This window comes from Capricornis sumatraensis, chromosome 3 (genome assembly GCF_032405125.1).
Source record: "Capricornis sumatraensis isolate serow.1 chromosome 3, serow.2, whole genome shotgun sequence".
Lineage (NCBI taxonomy): Eukaryota > Metazoa > Chordata > Mammalia > Artiodactyla > Bovidae > Capricornis > Capricornis sumatraensis.
Genome location: NC_091071.1, coordinates 138,080,925 through 138,100,242, shown reverse-complemented (window position 1 = coordinate 138,100,242; position 19,318 = coordinate 138,080,925). Strand labels below are relative to the sequence as shown.

Genomic DNA, 19,318 nt, shown 5'->3' with positions numbered 1-19,318 from the left:
GTCTGTGTGTGTATGTGTGTGTGTATATATATATATATATATTCATTCTTCTTTTATAACTGAATCACTTTGTTGTACAGTAGAAATTAACACAACAATGTAAATCAAGTATACTTCAATTAAAAACAGATTTTTAGGCATCTAGTTAAAAAGGAAGGAAAGCTTTTTTTTTTTTTTTTGAGTGAACACAAATGAGTAGTTTCATCAGGAGGAAAAAAACCAAACCAAAGCAAAGTAACCCAACTTTGCCTTCAAAAGCAGGTCCCTACCTTAGCATGGCACCAAATCCCTTCTTCTTTATTTTCCTTTCTGGATCTTCATTTCCCTCTTTCTGCTTTTTCTCCTTGACTTTTAATTTGCCCTTTTCCTTCTTCTTCTCCTTTTCTTTCGTTTTTTTGACTTTCCTGGCTTTATTTTCTGCATTTTCTAGCTCAGAGTTCCCCTGAGGTGCAGATTCACAATTCAGAGCTCCTTGGCCAGAGTGAGAGCTCCTATCAGACAGACCATCTGCACAAAAGGAAAAAAAAAAAAAAATCAATGCACATAGTCAGGGGCTCCTGTCAGTATTTCAAGAAAAGTTAAAACATAGAAGAACAAATCAAAGCACTCAGGAATTCTACCCTGCCACGTGGCTACATGTGCCCTTTGCAGAGACAACTGCCTAAATCTGGTTATGCAAGGCTTTTGCTATTGGGAGTGGGGGACACTGGTTGCTTAGCCAGGAGTATAAAAGGTTTGATATGGGCTGAAACGCTGATCTCTCTGAAAGCAGCTTGTTAACCTTGATCAGCTCAGAATGCCGACATGCTGGGAAACAAACAGGGTGAGTTTATTTCCAGAAGTTTCTGAGTGCAGCTATAACCCGGCTGTTTTAATGCAATTAATGCAGTCAGTCCTTGGGTTGAGGCTGCATCTAATGACTTGAATAAGAATGTCAAGAAATGCATACTTAGTGCTGCTACCCTAAGGGTAAATGACAGTTGGTCCTTGTAGGAAATTGAAGGAGAACAATTCTTCAGTGGTTGCCCTGTAAAATAAATTGCATATTGCGTTATCCAATTCCATGTTCATTAAGCCAAAGGGCAAAACATATCAGGAAAATGAATTACTTTTAATATCAAAAATATAATTGTGATCCTTAAATCATTTTTCCCTGTAGTTAAGCACCCATTTGTGCCTATGATTCGCTGATAATAACGAGAGGAAGAAACCATTTCAGCAAGCGTGTTACCCTACCGGCTTCTAACTCTTCAGGTCCATCATAAGATTTGTCAATGGCTGCTCGGAAGCTCTCGTTGCAGCCCCGGCCACGGACCATGTGTGGCCGAGGCCGGTGGAAGGGAAGTTCATTCTTCCTGACCTCGGCAACTGCGGTCTGTAGGCTCTCCAAGGAGCTGGACTTTTTCAAACCCAGAGTTGGACCAAAATCTTTGCTTGGAGAATCTGGAAAAAAAAAAAAAAAAGAGAAAAAAAGGGCAAAAGGTCACCCTTCCCCTAAGGCAGCCTGATGGAGTAGGAAGGCTTGTTGTTCTACCTCAAAAGGCAGGGGTGGGTGTGTTAAGTGGGTGGGACTTGGTGTTAAACCTCAGCTTTGCCACTTTTTGTGACTTTGAGCAAGTATTTGACTTCTTGGTGCCTTAGTTGCTTTTCTATAAAGTTGTGGGAAGATTTAAAATGATAATACACGTTATATACAGAATAAATATGTATATATACATATATACACATGGACATACACATATACATGAATTCAAAAAGCTGTAGCAGTCTCTAGAGATTATATGCATGAGAGTGTGTATACACACACTCAATAGCCACACACACACCGAGCACCTAAGTGTTTCACAGTTCTCATTCTAAGCCCTCTCAAACATTGTAGCTTTTATTATTTCCAAAATTGTTCTTACAATTATTAAGGAATGTAATATGCACACAAATCAAACAGCATTGAAGTGATTTTAATTTCTGTCCTTAAACACTTTATCATACTCTAGCACTGTTCCTGTATGGTAAACGCAATTTATTTAGTCCACAGACAAAGCAAAGCAAGGAAAGAAAACAACTTTTCTGTGTCAAGGCTTACTGTTCCATATGTATTTCTATTTGATTATCTAGGAAATGGGGTAATTTTCTTTGCATGATATAATATTACAAAAAACCTAGGTGGAGTTTAATAATTTGTGTTTCGATGTATAGTATTTTTCATTTGCACTGTTTGTCTTTCTGTTACCTGGCACTTTTCACTCATGCCTTGATCTCCATTCCCACCCACAGTCAGGCTCGCAGTTGTGTGTAACAGGATTAGGCTATATAAATACCAGCAGCACAAGGATTATTTTAAAGATGGAGGGAATTCTAGCAGGGCTCTTTTCCACCAGGGCCAGAGCTCCCGATCCTCTCCAGTTACAAAGATTACTGTCATGAAGGGGCTACACTTGCCTTTCTGGAAACAGACTACCTTACAGTTTTTAGTAGATACAGACAGATTACATCTTATGGATTGTGAACATAAAGTAACTACTTCAATGCCTAGTATATAGTAAAGCTCAGGAAACAGCTCTATCATTTCTTACTATGATCACTATTTTTGCTTCTACTAATGCTGCTGCCATAAATATTATTACTAGTTGCTTAAGAAAATACTAGGTAGTACAAGGAATAGAAAGGAAGTTCAGCAAAGGTGTCATGCCTGTATAGACATGCATAGAGTTAGAAAACAAAACACACCATCCCATGTACTGTAAATATGTTAAAAACAGTCAAAATAATGACAATAATGCTAATAGCTAACAAGGCAGAGAGGGCTTAGCCCAGTTGTAAGTGCTTTACCTATATTAAAGTGAAAGTTAAGTCGCTCAGTCGTGTCTGACTCTTTGTGACCCCGTGGACTGTAGCCCACCAGGCTCCTCCATCCATGGGATTCTCCAGGCAAGAATACTGGAGTAGGTGCCATTTCCTTCTCCAGGGGATCTTCCCAACCCAGGGATCAAACCCAGGTCTCCAACCCAGGTCTCCCACATTGCAGGCAGACGCTTTAACCTCTGAGCCACCAGGGAAGTTGTGCTACTGCCAATATTGTTCCCATTTTACAGATGAGGAAACTCAGGCAGAGGACAGAGAAATACCTGGTCTAAAGATACACACTTAATAAGCATCAGAGCTGGGAACTGTTTTCAGCAAGCCTCACTGTGCCTTTTCTGCTCTATATTGTCCAAAGTTGTACTTGGCCTCCACCCTCTACTTGACTATGGTGAAGCTACTTCAAATGGTCTCTAGTTTCCTCATCTCTAACTAAGACCATTAGTCTAGATTAGCCTTGAGCCTAAACAGACAAAAATGCAAAAACTGGATGTTGTTTTTCCAGCTTCACATTAGCTTACAGGAGGCAATTTTGCACTTTAACAATATACATGATGACAATAAACATTCCATTTTATGTAATAGTGTATCATTAAGATATGCAACATAGATGGGATTAAGGAGAAAAAAAATCATAAGAAATTTCAGGGACAAATTTCAGGGGCTACTTTGCAAATTGTAAATAGTAAGAATACACTGCTAGTAAATTCACAAAGAGGTGTATTTCTTATGGTCCTAAGAAGGAAAGGAAGTGGAAAAAACAGAAACTGAATAAGATTGTTTCTGACAAGAAAACAAAAAGCAACAGAGAGGTGTGGGAGTATTAAAGCAACAGTAAAAGCTTTGGAGTTTACAGAAAATATTTTACACCATCTCTCCCTAGGGATCTGACATGAAGGTTGGGAAAAACATGAAGATGAAAACTATCTGAGGAAGCCTAGTTCCTCTATCAACAATAGTAACCATCTTTTATTTATTAATTGCCATTCAGGAGATTATATTAGAGCCCAAACTGTAAGTATTCACGTCAACCTTTAGCAATAAATTCTAGGGAACATGAAAGTGAATAAATCATCCAAGATATAAGGCATGTTATCTAAAAGGAGCTCAGCAAGAAGTCATCTTTGAGAAGGAACAAATACACTGTTACTCATTTGAAGCAAACTGAACATTAAGGATTCATGGGTTTTGCAGGATTAATAGAACCAGCAATTAATTCACTTTATATAAATAGAAGTCACAAATCAGAAGTGTCAACTGATGTTGGCCAAAATTATAGCCTAACTCTACTGGATGTGGTTAAAAAAAAAAAACAAAAGCAGAAAAGCATTTGAGTCTTGGTTGTAAATGTGGACTCAGCGATGTTCAGGCTTGAAAACAACTTTCTTATTTATTTCTAGGGAATAAACAGGATATGGTGGTGGGGAAAAAAAGACTGATGTTAGAGAGGAGAATTTGAAATCAGGAAAGTCCTTACAAGGACTTATGGGCGCACTGAACTGACTGACTTGAATCTTTGAGTGAAAGGATCTTGGCTAGGGTTCTCATTTCCTTTATATGTCCAAGACTTCTGAGGGAAGGTTGAGGTTACTGGTTACGAGGGATTATTATAAGTCACTGATGGCATCAGCACTAAATGCCAACCAAACACTTGGAATAAAGGTTTTAGCACATAAAGATAGTATGTGAGCACAATAAACTGTCACATTCAATCTTTCCCCACTCCCATTCTCCGCAGTTCCAGCTTAGGTTGCCACTGCACTGGAAATCCTGTAGCTTTCAAAAGGGGAAGATTTTCTGTGTATTTTTAGCCTAACCATTTATACAAATCATACTGTTTCCTAGGCTCCCACTTAAAGTAGAGGTCTCCTTGAAGGAATGATATGAAGGGAGGAATTAATAAAAATCAATACCTCAGTAGTTCCATCCTACTGAAGTCATCTCCAAAGTGAGGACTCCTCACATTTTCACCTGTAGCTGACGTGATACTGACTGTGGCTGATTTTAAGCAACTGTTTGAGACAGTGATCTCTGAATACCACATGGTATCAGTCATGAGATGGACTACGTCCAAATTTGAGCATTTACTTGTCCCATTTTGAGTATCTGAATGTAAACTGAATATAATTTTTCAATGATTTCCAGGCCCATTTAGATTAGCTGCAAGTGCCAAGAAATAGATCTTTCCCCAAACTTTAGTAGCAAGGCTTTATTTTTTTAAACTTATGTTCAGTCACCATGTTCTCTAAGATATTGATAAACTTATCTTCCCATCAGAAACTTGAACTTGACATTCACAAATTTCTAGAAACATGATACAATGTTTATCAAAGGTACTAAGGGAGGGATCTTGCATGAGAAATGTTATACTTAAAGTAGTATAATAAAAGTATTCTTAAAGTTCCATGTGCTAAATTTTTCCTTATGTCTCCAAAAGAAATATCACAGAAAGATTTTTTAAAAGATACTATAGCTTTTTTGAAGATTTATTTGTTCCAGGTGAAGGATGGGCTTGACTTGAACCTGGAAGCCTTCCTCATATGGAATAGAGGGAAATTTCAGGGCCATGTTTTCTGGCTCCACCAGTCCTGACATATCCCCTGTTCCTTCCTCCTCACCATCCAGAAAAAATGCAGTGTTATGAAAAAACTGAACACATACACCAAGTCTAAAGATTTAAAGGAATTCTGCCACCACGTCTCCCATAGTTATGAAACAAATGGAGAGAAGGGCAGTAGAGAGCTAGTGTCCAAGTGCAGAGGTACCTCTTCAAAACAGAGTTAAAACACTGAAACCACTGCCCCAGTCTTCTAAGTAGAGAGTCCCATTTCAACAGTTGCTAAGCTGTGTCCACTTCACTTGAGACCCCATGGACTGTGGCCTCCCAGAATCCTCGGTCCGTGGGAGTTCCTTAGCAAGAGTACTGGAGTGGGACCCAAGGACCCATCGCCTGCATTGGCAGGTAGATTCTTTACCACTGAGCCACCTGGGAAGTCCACTCACTTCAACTCACCGTAAAACAAAAAGTCCTTTCTGGAGGACTGTTTGGATAGGTTTCTGCCTCTTCCCTATGGCTGACAACTGCTGCTGGTTCCCTGCAAGGCAGATGATTAGGAGAATAGAGAATAGGGAAATTCCCTGGTGGTCCAGTGGTTAAGAATCCATCTTGCAATGCAGGAGACAGGTTTGATTCCTGGTTAGAGAACTAAGACCCCACATGCTGCAGAGCAACTAAGACCATGTGCTGCAACAGATAATAGAGAATAAAACACTCTAGAGAGTAGTGATTAACGGTGAATGATGAAATGGAGAGGCAGTGAGACATTCCAGTACCCCCCACTCTGCCACTCATTTTTTGAGTTATTAACCTTCCTGTGCCTGCTTCCTAATCTGTAAAATTTGGATAAAATGAGGATGGAAGAGTGCTTGGCACATGACAGGTACTCATAAAGCATTGGTGATGATTATTGTCATTGGTGTTTTTACATCAACTCTAAATATTGAGTTGGTGCTCTAGAACAATTCCTTTGGTTCAGTCTACCACTGCATTTTAAAATACAGCTATTCCCCCTGCAAGAAGCTGAAAAAGGGCTCCATAAAGAAATACAGTATCATCCTTCCTTTTTTTTATTCAAAAGTTAAACTAATTTTCCTCCAAACAACTTACAGTTTTTTCTTTTGAAATAAGGTGTGTGTGTGTGTGTGTGTGTGTGTGTGTGTGTGTGTGTGTGTGTGTATCTCCATCTGTTCATCACATATAGAGGCTATTCTCGGGAAGATTAATAGTGGAGTCTTAGATACCCTTCTCCTTAGGCTATAATCATTTAATTAGTCTGAGATTTCATTGGCAATGTTTGAACTTCCCATTCTAGCATTAAAATCTTGCAATAAAAGAATGCCTTAATCCAGAAGACCAGTAATTGGATCTTCCATTATTGATGAAATTGCTTCCAATACATTCTTATTAAAACATAAAGAATTATTTAGGGGAAGGTATTCACTTTCAGATACATGGAAAGTTTTCCTCCATGATAGAGCTTTATAATTAACAGATACTTATGATAGTTAACAATAAATAATGTATTAATCTGCACATTTCAGTAACATCGATAGTCCTCAAGGCATTTAGTGAAAATTAATTACATTTGAGCCCCTCCCCCTAAAACAAAGGAATTGTGCCCAGTAGTAAACTGGGGATCAAAATGATTGCAATGTTATCAAGGGGACTCAGCATGAAATTTGAGAAGGCCATGATTCGTCAAGATAGCATGCTTTCATTAACAATTTGGCTCTGCTGTCTTATGAACAATGAACTTGGGCAAATACAATAAAAATGCTTCACTTGCTTCATGGGGAGTTGTGATGTGAAATTAATAGCCTTAAAACTCTTTGAATGAAAAATTATTACAAATTCCAAGTAGGAAGTCACACCACCACTTTATTCTCCAACACATCTCACTTTGTCTTTTTATTTTAGATTAAACTTACTGAAATTTTTTTTTTTAAGTAGTTTCCCCTGGAGGCTAAATGCTTTATATGCTTTAATAGATATCACTGCAAATCCATTAGCCCAGAAAAAAAATTCCCATAATATATAAATGTATAATTTCCCAAATTATGTTATCTGTGCTGTGTCCATAATGGGCCTAATTACCTTCTTGCCTATCTCAGTATTCCAAATATTGATCATCATTCCAAGCTTATCGCAGTGCCCTGTTTCCTATTCATTACCACAGGGCATAATGTAATCTGGTTTATATGTTATCTGCTGACATTTGGGTCTCAGTTCTTTTACTGGCAATTTCCAAGTTCTCTAGGAGAAGAGGGTTTTTTTTTTTTAATTTTTCCTTTTAAGTCTCATAAATCTCGGTGTCTTATCATTTCCTGAAATTCATGTCAAAATATTCAATAATGAACTTCTCATTAAGAGTTATATATTTGCATAATCTCTCCTACTCTGACTCTAAACATTGTCTATTTTAAAGTGAAAAGATCTAGAGAAAATTATGGGACGATTAGGTGAACAAATACAACAACTGATTTGATTATAAGTGTGGGCGTGGCCCTCCAAGTGACTCCACATCTACGCTAAGTGTTGCTGTATGCTTTACTTTTCTTCCCTAAAAAAATCCCTCTTTTATTTATAAATGGAAAGTCAAAACCTGATGCCATATTTTGGGTTTTTTCCTGGACTCAAATTATAGCCAACAAATGTAATAAATGGTAAATTTACTACACTGAAAATATTCTTATGACAATCTCCTGTCTTTTTATTTTTTAACATTGTGGATAACAAAATGGATTCTGTGGTTCAATTTAGTAGGCAAACTCTTAAAAAAAAAAAACCCATATATTTAAAACCATATCTGGGGAGATTCTGTTAAGGCACTGGAGAACTCTGTCAAACCCACTGCGCACACACTGGCTTGCTGTTGTAATCTTTTGCTTTCTCTCTCTTTGCCTTGTCAGGGTAACTCCGCCAGATTAAAACCAACAACAGTAACCCCGAACTGGCATTCAAGATAATAACAAGTTTAAAAATTATATGAATAGCATTGTTGTCTGGAAGGAAACGTGAATACTTCAAGAAAAAAAACCTTTTATTATTTAAGTGGGAAATTAAAAAAACCTCACTTAAGAGGCAAATAAACTGATTAAACAGGCCAGCGTTCCTGCCTGTGGAATGGGATCAGTAGGATCGATGAACGCCACCTACCGTTTTCTGTCTTGTTGATCTTGGTATCCTCAGTGCAGAGAAGTACTGAATAAACATTTGTTGTAGGGAGAAAGGAAGGTACAAGTAAAGGAGTAAGAGCGTGGTGACCACCCTCCACTCCAGTGCTGTGAAGCTAGAGGGAGTGCACCCCATGATTGCTTTACTCCCTCAAAGTTCACTCACAGCCTCGTGTTCTTACTAACATGACCCTAGGTTTTTTTGTCCTATTTTCAAGGATCTAATTATTTCTACCCTACTTATAATTACTCACTCATCTCTATGTTTTGTCTTTTTCTATTAGTCATTCCTTTCAACTTAACTTCTCTCTTTGTGATATTAACCTTTTCTGCTATTTCCCTGTCCTTACGCACACTTTGAATAGTCTTATTTTTCCCCACTGCCAAGAATACCTTTATTCTCCTTCCAAGTCCTCCTTGTATGTCTTGGTAACAGGCTTTTCATTCTGAACACAAATGGTTTCAGGGATTTTTTTTCCCCCACCTCATTCTTTTTACCACTTATTCTTTGTATGGCTTACTTCAATAGCACCTCTTTCTTCTGCTTTTGATTGTTAAGTGGTTTATGCCTTACGTGGGTTGTATAATGCCATAGTCTCAAAATAAAGTACACTAAGAAGAATTCTAATAAGTTTCTTAAAAAACGATTAGTATACCGAAAAGGTCAAACTGATTGATTTCTTGGATGGTATCCACATGAAGATATTTTTACATGATGTTGTATAAACTGGGTACGTGTATTTTTTGAGGGCCTGAAATTATTTTTATACTTTTGCTTTATTCAGTTCTCCCCTTTTTATAGTTAATGGACTACACTAAAAAGAAAAAAAAAACTTGAAATTTTCAATTACTATTTCCAGAACTGATAGAAAGTAAGGTTTTATACCTTTGAATAACAATTATATGATTATATGTAATGAGAATATTCAGTAATACAAATGAGTGAGTGAGTGAAAGTCGCTCAGTTGTGTCCGACCCCATGGACTATACAGTTCATGGAATTCTCCAGGCCAGAATACTGGAGAGGGTAGCCATTACCTTCTCCAGGGGATCTTCCCAAACCAAGGATGGAACTCAAGTCTCTCGCATTGCAGGCAGATTCTTTACCTGCTGAGCCTCAAGGGAAACCCCCAGTAATATGAATAACAACCTCTTCAGAGGTGCACTTCAACCTAGGTTCAATCTACTGGTAAAACTTTAAGTTAAAAATCAAGTCAGCCATCAATGAGTATTTACTGAATAGTTTTTGTCACTCAGAACTGTGCTAAGTCCTAAGAGGAACAGAAGGCAAGTGAAATAGTAACTAACATTTCCCTGTTGCTTTATAATTTATAAAGTTCTTTCCTGTACAAAATGAAGCCACATCTTACACCATTTATCTTATCCAAATTCAAATGTTTTTTTCATGTCCAGAGAGAGCTACAAAGAAGGGGAGGAAGGAGGAAGGGCTGCATAAAATATACTCACCATTGCTTTCAATGAGAGTATGCCCCAGTAAGTATGTGTCTAGGAGAGGGCGGGAGTCAAGAGAAATGAATTGTTCCTGTGAGTCTCTGATTTATTTTTTTTTTACCCTGGGTAAACATTTTATTTTTTTAATCGAGATATAATTGATATAGAATGATGCAAGTTTAATGATGCAATGTATCAAGTGCATGCTAAGTTTCTTCAGCTGTGTCTCTTTGCAACCCTCTGGACTGTAACCCTCCAGGCTCATCTGTTTATGGGATTCTCCAGATAAGAATACTGGAGTGGGTTGCCATGCCCTTCTCCAGGGGTCTTCCCAACCCAGGGATGGAATGCTCATCTCTTAAGTCTCCTGCATTGGCAGGCAGATTCTTTACCACTAGCACCACCTGGGAAGCCCCAGGTCCTTCTTTAACATCTTAAGGAAAAATCTGAACAAAACTTTTTGGTTAACCCAATATTTGATACATACATATTTGATTTTGATACATATATACTTACATTTTGATTTGATGTGATACAAGTATATATTGCAAAACTGATTGCCACAATGAAGTTCATTATTGCCTTGATCTCCTCACATTATCACCTTCATCTCCTCACATTATCACCTTTGTGTGTGTGTGTGTGTGTGTGTGTGTATATGATGAGAACACTTACTCTTTAGCAACCTTCAAGTATATAATACAGTGTTGTTAACTACAGTTACCATGTTGTACATTGATCCCCAGCATTTATAACTAAGTTTGTAGCCTTTGACCAACATCCTTTCTCATTTTCCCAATAGTTCAGCTCTTGGCAACCAACATTCTACTCTTTGTGTCTATAAGTATGAGTTTTTCAGATTCACATATAAGTGAGATCATGCAGTATTTGTCTTTCTGATTTATTTCAGTTAGCGTAATGCTCTCAAGGCCATGTTGTCACAAATGGCAGGATTTCTGTCTTTTTTCATGGTGAAGTAACATTCCACTATATGTGTAGGTATTTATGTGTGTGCATGCATGTGTATGTATATATGTGTGTGTGCATAAATGTATGTATGTATGTGTGCATGTGTGTGTATGTATTCAGTTCAGTTCAGTCACTCAGTCGTGCCTGACTCTGTGCGACCCCATGAATTGCAGCACACCAGGCCTCCCTGTCCATCACCAACTTCCGGAGTTCACTAAGACTCGCGTCCATCGAGTCAGTGATGCCATCCAGCCATCTCATCCTCTGTCGTCCCCTTCTCCTCCTGCCCCCAATCCCTCCCAGCATCAGAGTCTTCTCCAGTGAGTCAACTCTTAGCGTGAGGTGGCCAAAGTATTAGAGTTTCAGCTTCAGCATCAGTCCTTCCAAAGAACACCCAGGACTGATCTCCTTTAGAATGGACTGGCTGGATTTCCTTGCAGTCCAAGGGACTGTCAGGAGTCTTCTCCAACACCACAGTTCAAAAGCATCAATTCTTTGGTGCTCAGCTTTCTGCACAGTCCAACTCTCACATCCATACCACTGGAAAAACCATAGCCTTGACTAGACGGACCTTTGTTGGCAAAGTAATGTCTTTGCTCTTGAATATGCTATCTAGGTTGGTCATAACTTTCCTTCTCTATCACATTTTCTTTTTCCATTCATCCATTGATGGGCACTTGGGTTGTTCCATGTCTTGGCTATTCTGAATAAAGCTGCAAAAAATGTGGGAATATAAATACTTCTTCAAAATAGTGATTTCATTTCTTAGGATATACATCCATAAGTGGAAGTGCTGGGTCACATGACAGTTCTATTTTTAATTTTTTGAGAAACCACTATACTGCTTTCCAGACTAGTGCACCCAGCCATTCTAACAGCTATGAGGTAATGGCCTCTGCTTGCTGTTCCTGCTATGAGTATCTTATCAGAGAGAGTGTAATTCTCAGGCTTTAAGATTTTTATCTTTCCTGATTTTATATTCTTGGGCTCCCAAAGCACTGTAGACTGTGACAGCAGCCATGAAATTAAAGACACTTGTTCCTTGGGAAAAAAAAGCTATGAAAAATCTAGACAGTGAATTAAAAAGCAGAGACATCATTTTGCCTTTGGGTCAGGAAGATCCCCTGGAGGAGGGGCATGGCAACCTACTCTAGTATTCTTGCATGGAGAATCCCATGGACGAGGAGACTGGTGGGCTTCGGTCCATAGGGTCACAAAGATTCAGAAACAATGAAGCCATTTAGCATGCACGCATGCACATGGTAGTTAGGTTATCTGATACAGATCTTAAACCTGGCATGCAGTAAATATTTAGTAAACATTAGTTTGTACCATATGCCTTCTTTCATGGGCAATGTTTACAGTCATTAGGAGGATTATCTACAACCAACACGATGCCAGGAAAATTTCTGTTTCCATATCCATACATTGTGGGTCCGAGTCATCATTAGCTTTGAATTTTCACTCTTTATTCAAAACTTCTACCTTTTCTGTTTTGTATTGCTTAACTATTTTCCTCTTTCAACAGCCCAAATAAGCTTATTTCTTAAGAGGCATTTTCCAAAAAGAAGCCAGGTGTTAAAATCACTTGATGAAAAGAACCATGTCAGGGACAGCAAATAAAGAGCCAGTAAGTCTTTTTTACCAGCCAAGTGATTCCTCTCCCTCAGACTGACCTGTGACACCATGAGCAAAATGGCAAAACAGACAAGGTTATAGATTTCTGGGATCATTGGTCAATAGGCATCTCTACAAATGACAGAGCTGACATACAGCAGGGTTCAGGGCTGGAGTAGTTTAGACTTGGGGAAGTCAGAAGAGAAAGCACACTGTGATCTCAAGTCTTAGGATAAGCTTCATGAATGAAGTGTCCTCATTCACTTCATTCATGTCCTCAAAGATGGATCGAATACATGGGAAAAGTAGAATGTGGACACTCTACTGCAAGAGAAGGGCATGAGGAAAAGTCCTGACATGTCCGCTTGTTGGTGGGAACACAGGATGAATGATCAGCAAGGGGAAACTGGGAACTGACAAGAAGAAAGCCTGGGGACAAACGAGGAAGTGAGATAAGAAGGGCCGCAAAACTGGGCTAAGAAGGCTGGACTCAGAGCAGGGGGCAATCGGAAGCTTTTCAAAATTTTTCACCAGAGGAATGGCTTGATAATACTGTTATTTTGAGAAAAGATAGTTTGGAAGAAGCTTACAGGACAAATTACAGGAAAGATTGAAATATTATACAGTAATAGAACTCACTGCTCATAAAATACCTTTCTGTTTACTTTCTTCCTTTTTACAATTATAACTTCAGGCTTTTGTGAAACAATTTCTTCAGAAATATTTTTAGCGTGTTACTCATCTGTCCTCACAGTGAACAGACAACTGTCCTCAGATCTTTCTTTGCCCAAGTGGGGAAGGATAAAGAAACATATACCCGTCCACTGGGAGGTAAGGGGTGCTCATGGGTGAGCCTCTGGGGATGGGTAGGAAGGGGCATCGCCTGTCGCCCCTAAGCCTCCTCCTCGTAGGGCTAAACTGTGACTGTCACGGTCAGACTCAGTGCTATCTCTCCTTCAGCACACTTTCCTGTGTTTTGTAATATATAATGATTAATGGGCAGTAAAACTAATAACATGGGGACACACAAAATAAATGAGGTAGCAAATATGAAAAGGAAGTCCCATTTAATACCGTTGTGAAATCTGACAACACATTGGCGTTTCCCTGTAACTCAGCTTGAGGAGCCCTTGCCAGCAGGAATCAAGGTTACAAGAAGGTTTTATTTCCATTAATAACTCTCTCTTGGGGAAATCTATGATCAATCTATTTTGTACTGAAATTCTTGCTGGGTTGGAGTGAAATGTCAGGAGTACCTGGAAGTGTTGTTTTACTGACTCAGAGAGGCTCATGGAGAAAGAGCATCACTTTCTCCAGTTATTCTGATCTGTCCTTTCTACCTCCCCCTACTATTGATATCCATTCTTTTTTTTTTTCCTACCCTGTATCCACTATTCCACCTAGAAGGAGTATCCTGATTCTCTTTGGTTTACTACACCTCCCCTACTCTCACCCAGAAGTGTGCCTCTAACCCAGGCATGCCTAGCCATTTCATCCTTCTGGTGCTCAGGAGTATATTGTTGGAATACTTAGAACTAATCCTTGAAGAATCATCAGGAAAAAGTCATCTTGTTTGCTACTGGGATTACCGGGAGGATAAACCTGGAGCTGCTGTTAACCATCTTGTTTTTCTACAGACAGATGCACTAAAACTGTGTGTGAGAGAGACAGTATTGTTCATATAGGCCCTCAGTTCAGTTCAGTCGCTCAGTCGTGTCCGACTCTTTGCGACCCCATGAATTGCAGCACGCCAGGCCTCCCCGTCCATCACCAACTCCCGGAGTTCACTCAGACTCATGTCCATCGAGTCAGTGATGCCATCCAGCCATCTCATCCTCTGTCGTCCCCTTCTCCTGCCCCCAATCCCTCCCAGCATCAGGGTCTTTTCCAATGAGTCAACTCTTCACATGAGGTGGCCAAAGTACTGCAGTTTCAGCTTCAGTATCATTCCCTCCAAAGAAATCCCAGGGCTGATCTCCTTTAGGATGGACTGGTTGGATCTCCTTGCAGTCCAAGGGACTCTCAAGAGTCTTCTCCAACACCACAGTTCAAAAGCATCAATTCTGCGGTGCTCAGCTTTCTTCACAGTCCAACTCTCACATCCATACATGACCACTGGAAAAACCATAGCCTTGACTAGATGGACCTTTGTTGGCAATCCAGCCATATCTTTATGTAGATGCTCCTCTGAACTTTTCAGTTACTTGTGTCAACAAATTAGCTTCCTTGCAAGAGCCAAAATGAAATTTGTTTCTTTCAATTGTAACCTATAATCTTGATCTAACACTCTATTCTCCAATTTTTCCTTCATATAAACACCTGCCAGTTACTCTAAATCAGGTCTGACAGATACTTGGGAAGCAGGGAAAACTCTTCCTTGGCTATACCACTGGTGAAGGGAATGTTAGTACAGAGTTGATAACAGCAGTGAGAAGCATGTCTGTTGGTGGACATATTCTAGGGTGGATTTTATGAGAGACAAATTCCCCAACAATGAGAAGAGTTGCATTAGGTTCACCTGTTCAGCTTGGCCCCTGACTCCTCTGTGAAAAGAGGACCACTGTCTAGATGATTACTAATAATTACAGGCCTACTACTAATTGGTATACACTTTAGAAAAAAAAGAAAGGCTTCCAAAAGTTGAATACAATCAGTTCTTACTATGGTTGACCAAGGGTTCAAACAACGTATCTACAGCTGGATTTTGCAAATGTGAGAGTAAACGTGATATCACTTTTAAGCACCTGTCCTTCTGTTGTATTCCTGGGGCCACTCAACAGAGACTTCATATTTGGGAAGAGGCAGAACTGCCCCACAGGGTGAGGGTGTTTGTTTCTGGAGTGGGGCATGTGCTGTATGGGTGTGTTTATCTCAAGCTTCTCTTTCATAGAATGTCTGAACTGTGAATTAGGAACTTCTCTGTAAACTGAGTGGGTCTTCCCTCATAGCTCAGTTGGTAAAGAATCCACCTTCAATGCAGGAGACCCTGGTTTGATTCCTGGGTGGGGAAAACCCCCCTGGAGAAGGGATAGGCTACCCACTCCAGTATTCTTGGGCTTCCCTTTTGGCTCAGCTAGTAAAGAATCCACCTGCAATGTGGGAGACCTGCATTTGATCCCTGGGTTGGGAAGATCCCCTGGAGAAGGGAAAGGCCACCCACTCTAGCATTCTGGCATAGAGAATTCCATAGACTGTATAGTTCATGGTGTCACAAAGAGTCAGACACAACTGAGTGACTTTCACTTTCTGTAAATGGAGTAAGAAAATGATGGACTAGAAGCAAATGGTCTTGTCTGGTTAGCAATGAAGACTTTGACATAACAGGCATCTTGGGTATGGACTTGGAAGACCTTGGGTTTCAGCAAGCCATTTAACCTTTCTGGGCTTCAGTTTCTTCATCAGTAAAAGTGGAAAAATGAAAAAGTTTATATTGAGGGTGATAATGATGATGACAGTATAAACACCCACTGTCACTATACTAGGCATGTTCTGAGAACTTTTACAAAGATATTAATTATTATATGAGGTATAAATAATTATATGAGGTATATAATTAATTAATTATATGAGGTACCTACTGTGGTTATCTCCACTGTAGAGTTGAGGAAACTGAAGCACAGGTTGGTGAAGTTAACCTGTCTAAGTTAACAGTGGTGCTAATTTCATGGATTTTTATTGTGATCAGATGTAATTACCTATGTTCAAGAAAGTAGCAAAGCTGCAACATATCCCTGTATATATATATATAGACATCATACTTGCGTCTAGTAAGAGAAAGAGGGATATGTTTTCTTCTACATCTCAGAGACACTGGAGTGAATTATTCAGATAAAGTCACAGATGGGTATCTCTTTCTGAACACCTGCTCTTAAGGCACAAGCAATCTATATGAAGAGTCAAAATGCAGAATTCAAAGGCACCCCGAAACAAGGTGGGGTAAATCAAGACATGTAGTGAGTGGTGGGAGTCAGGGCAGAAAAAGGATTCTAGCCCGTCATGGAGCCCTGAAAACTGGGCAGTGTCCGATAGGCTGGGAGGTGGTCCAGGGTACAACATGAGAGAGACACGACAACAGAGGCCCATGGAGGGGTGGCAAGCCCACCGATCTGTCTACTGTAGAGAAGTCATTAGGGGCTGGGGGAGCACAGAGAAGAAGGACAGAGATAGCACGGAGTGAGTGAAGCGGGCAGGTGACCAGGTGCATGACGGATCCCACTGGATCAGAGACATGAAGTCTCTGAAGCCTGAGGCCCTGTGTCCAAACATAGTTCCTCAAAAAAACTTGTTCTTTGCTACAGATGATAAACAAGGAGGGGATTTCAAACTGTATCACGTATTAGGTGGGACTCATTTTCCCTTAGTGTATATGGCCAAAGGACCTAAAACTGGGATGGATTTTTTGTTTTGGTTCAACAACAATAACAGTAGCTAATCTTTATTCAGAGCTTACTATGTGATAGGCTCTGTGCCAAATGTTTGGCATCTGAACAATGCCCCAGCAAGGAGGTATGATCATTCTTCGCTTTTCACCAAAGTCAGTCTTCCAGACCAGAAGCCCCAGTTCTGTTCCAAACATTGTTGTTCTTCGTAGCTCAGTTGTGTCTGACTCTTTGTGACCCCATGGACTGTGGCCTCCAGGCTTCCCCGTCCTTCATCATCTCCTGGACCTGGCTCAAATTCATATCCATTGAGTCAGTGATGCTATCCAACCATCTTTGTCGTCCCCTTCTCCTCCTGTCCTCAATCTTTCCCAGCATCAGAGTCTTTTCCAATGAGTTGGCTCTTCCATCAGGTAGCCCAGGTATCAGTGCTTCAGTCTCAGCATCAGTCCTTCCAATGAATATTCAGGGTTGATTTCCTTTAAAACAGACTGGTTTGATCTCCTTGCTGTCCAAGGAACTCTCAAGATTCTTCTCCAACATCACAAACATGACAGAATCCTTTTCCGCTTTTAATAATTAATTATAATAAAAACAAAAAAGTATGGCTTTTCTAAAAAGTGCTTATGTCTAAAAAGAAAGCACTACTTGGTTCACAGCTAATATATAATATAATGGAACTACAACAACCAAAAAGAGCCACTTTTGTCCTTATTTTTAAATCAATTTTTGAGCACACAGTCATATTTTTATATTCCCTGCCTAGTTCTGGAGAAGAATTTAGGAAGGAGCTTGTGGTGCATCATTAAATAGTTTTTCTCATCATCTTATGACTGAGTTATGGGCACTAGATATAGCCATGGGGGGGGGGGGCATGAAATAAGTGTTTATGGTGATTTAAAAGACCAATTATAAGCCTTTGCCTTATTCCTTACTCAGCACCCTGCACTGGATGTAAAAAACGGCAGTGAAGAAAATACCACATTAGAAATTTTAGCTGAGCAGAACGTTGGTTTTCAGTTAGACTTATAGAAGAGAAAACATTAGGATACCATTAACAGCTTTAGAGTAATGGAGGCAAAGTGGGATTGTTTTCTATTATTATTATTACCGACATTAGTGGGTCAGAGCCTTCCAAGGGAGAAAAGGTGGGGACAACCCAGACACTTTCAATACAGCATTAACTCTTTCAGGTCAAAAGGGGCCCATTTAGTGGACTGTACCAGTCATTTAATAAATGACAGCCTTGTGGCCTCAAAGAATTTATCTCCTGTCCAAAGATTCTCACTTACATACTCCTATTTTCTGTAGGAGTATCCCACTAAATATTCCAGTTAGAGAAAAGGTTAATTTGCAGATAATTATCAAGGGAGTACGGGAATGATTTTAAGGCAGAAAAACAAAAATAACCCATCACAACACATCAGCCACTGTGTGCAGAACTGGCAAAAGATAAGGAGCCTCATGAAGTAACAGAGTTAAGATGAAAAATTAGAGGTGCGAGAGGGAACGGTTTTCTTTCAAGGGATGTACCTGCTGAAATAATTTTTTTTTCCTGTTGCTTGCTTTGTGCAGTTTATATGTGACTAAGTACAGCTAATCCTGTCTCTTTTCAAAAGTTAATGTCAGTGACTAAAATAATCTGCTTTCTTGATTTAATTGCATAGTTTAACCTCTGACATAACCTTTTAATTCACACCATGACAGCCAACCCGATGGAAAGTTTTTCTAGAAATCTGAGTAACTTCCCCAAGGTATCAACGGCTTTCTCTCTTGTGGGTGTAGGGGAAAACAGTCCACCCAGATCATTAAATACACCCTGGCTGTCTGGCTGCAGAGGAGGCCTGCTTACTGCAGGGAAATTCATTAGAATATCTAGAAGTGGGATGCACAGGGATGTCAATGTACTTAATACTACTGAACTGCACACTTAGAGAGAGCAATGGTAAATTCATGTTATGTACATTTTACTACAATTAAAAAAATTTCGATGCATAGTTATCAAAAAAAGGTATTGGTCACATGACGGTTTGGATAAAGAATATGTTTAGATATACATTGATTAAAAAAAGTTGTAAAAAAAGAACACAGTAAAAGTTTTGCTGCTGTTTAGTGCACTGGATTCAATTACATTTAGGGAACAGAATTAATAAGAAAGCCTAGCTCCTTATAATGCTAGGGCAGAAGTCGTTGGCCACAGTCATGTAAAGATCCCACACTCTGAAGGCTTTTGGTTTTAATATGAAAACCAAACAATTCTTTGGATACTATGGGGCCTTTATTCAACTGAGTTTAGGCAATTTCTTAAA

The 19,318-nt window shown here is 39.5% G+C and overlaps 1 protein-coding gene across 4 annotated transcripts in view; it reads right to left on the bottom strand.

The window, feature by feature from the left end:
- The window catches only part of PARD3B (par-3 family cell polarity regulator beta), a 1,140,922-nt gene that overhangs the window by 336,771 nt on the left and 784,833 nt on the right, over positions 1–19,318 (bottom strand). For 3 of the 4 annotated variants that reach the window (XM_068967371.1, XM_068967374.1, XM_068967372.1), the window contains 2 exons: positions 1,237–1,443; positions 270–507 (listed from right to left, as the gene is read on the bottom strand). In XM_068967371.1, the coding sequence (XP_068823472.1) occupies positions 270–507; positions 1,237–1,443 (445 nt within the window). The remainder of the gene's footprint in view (positions 1–269; positions 508–1,236; positions 1,444–19,318) is intronic. The other variant, XM_068967373.1, reaches the window with a different exon arrangement.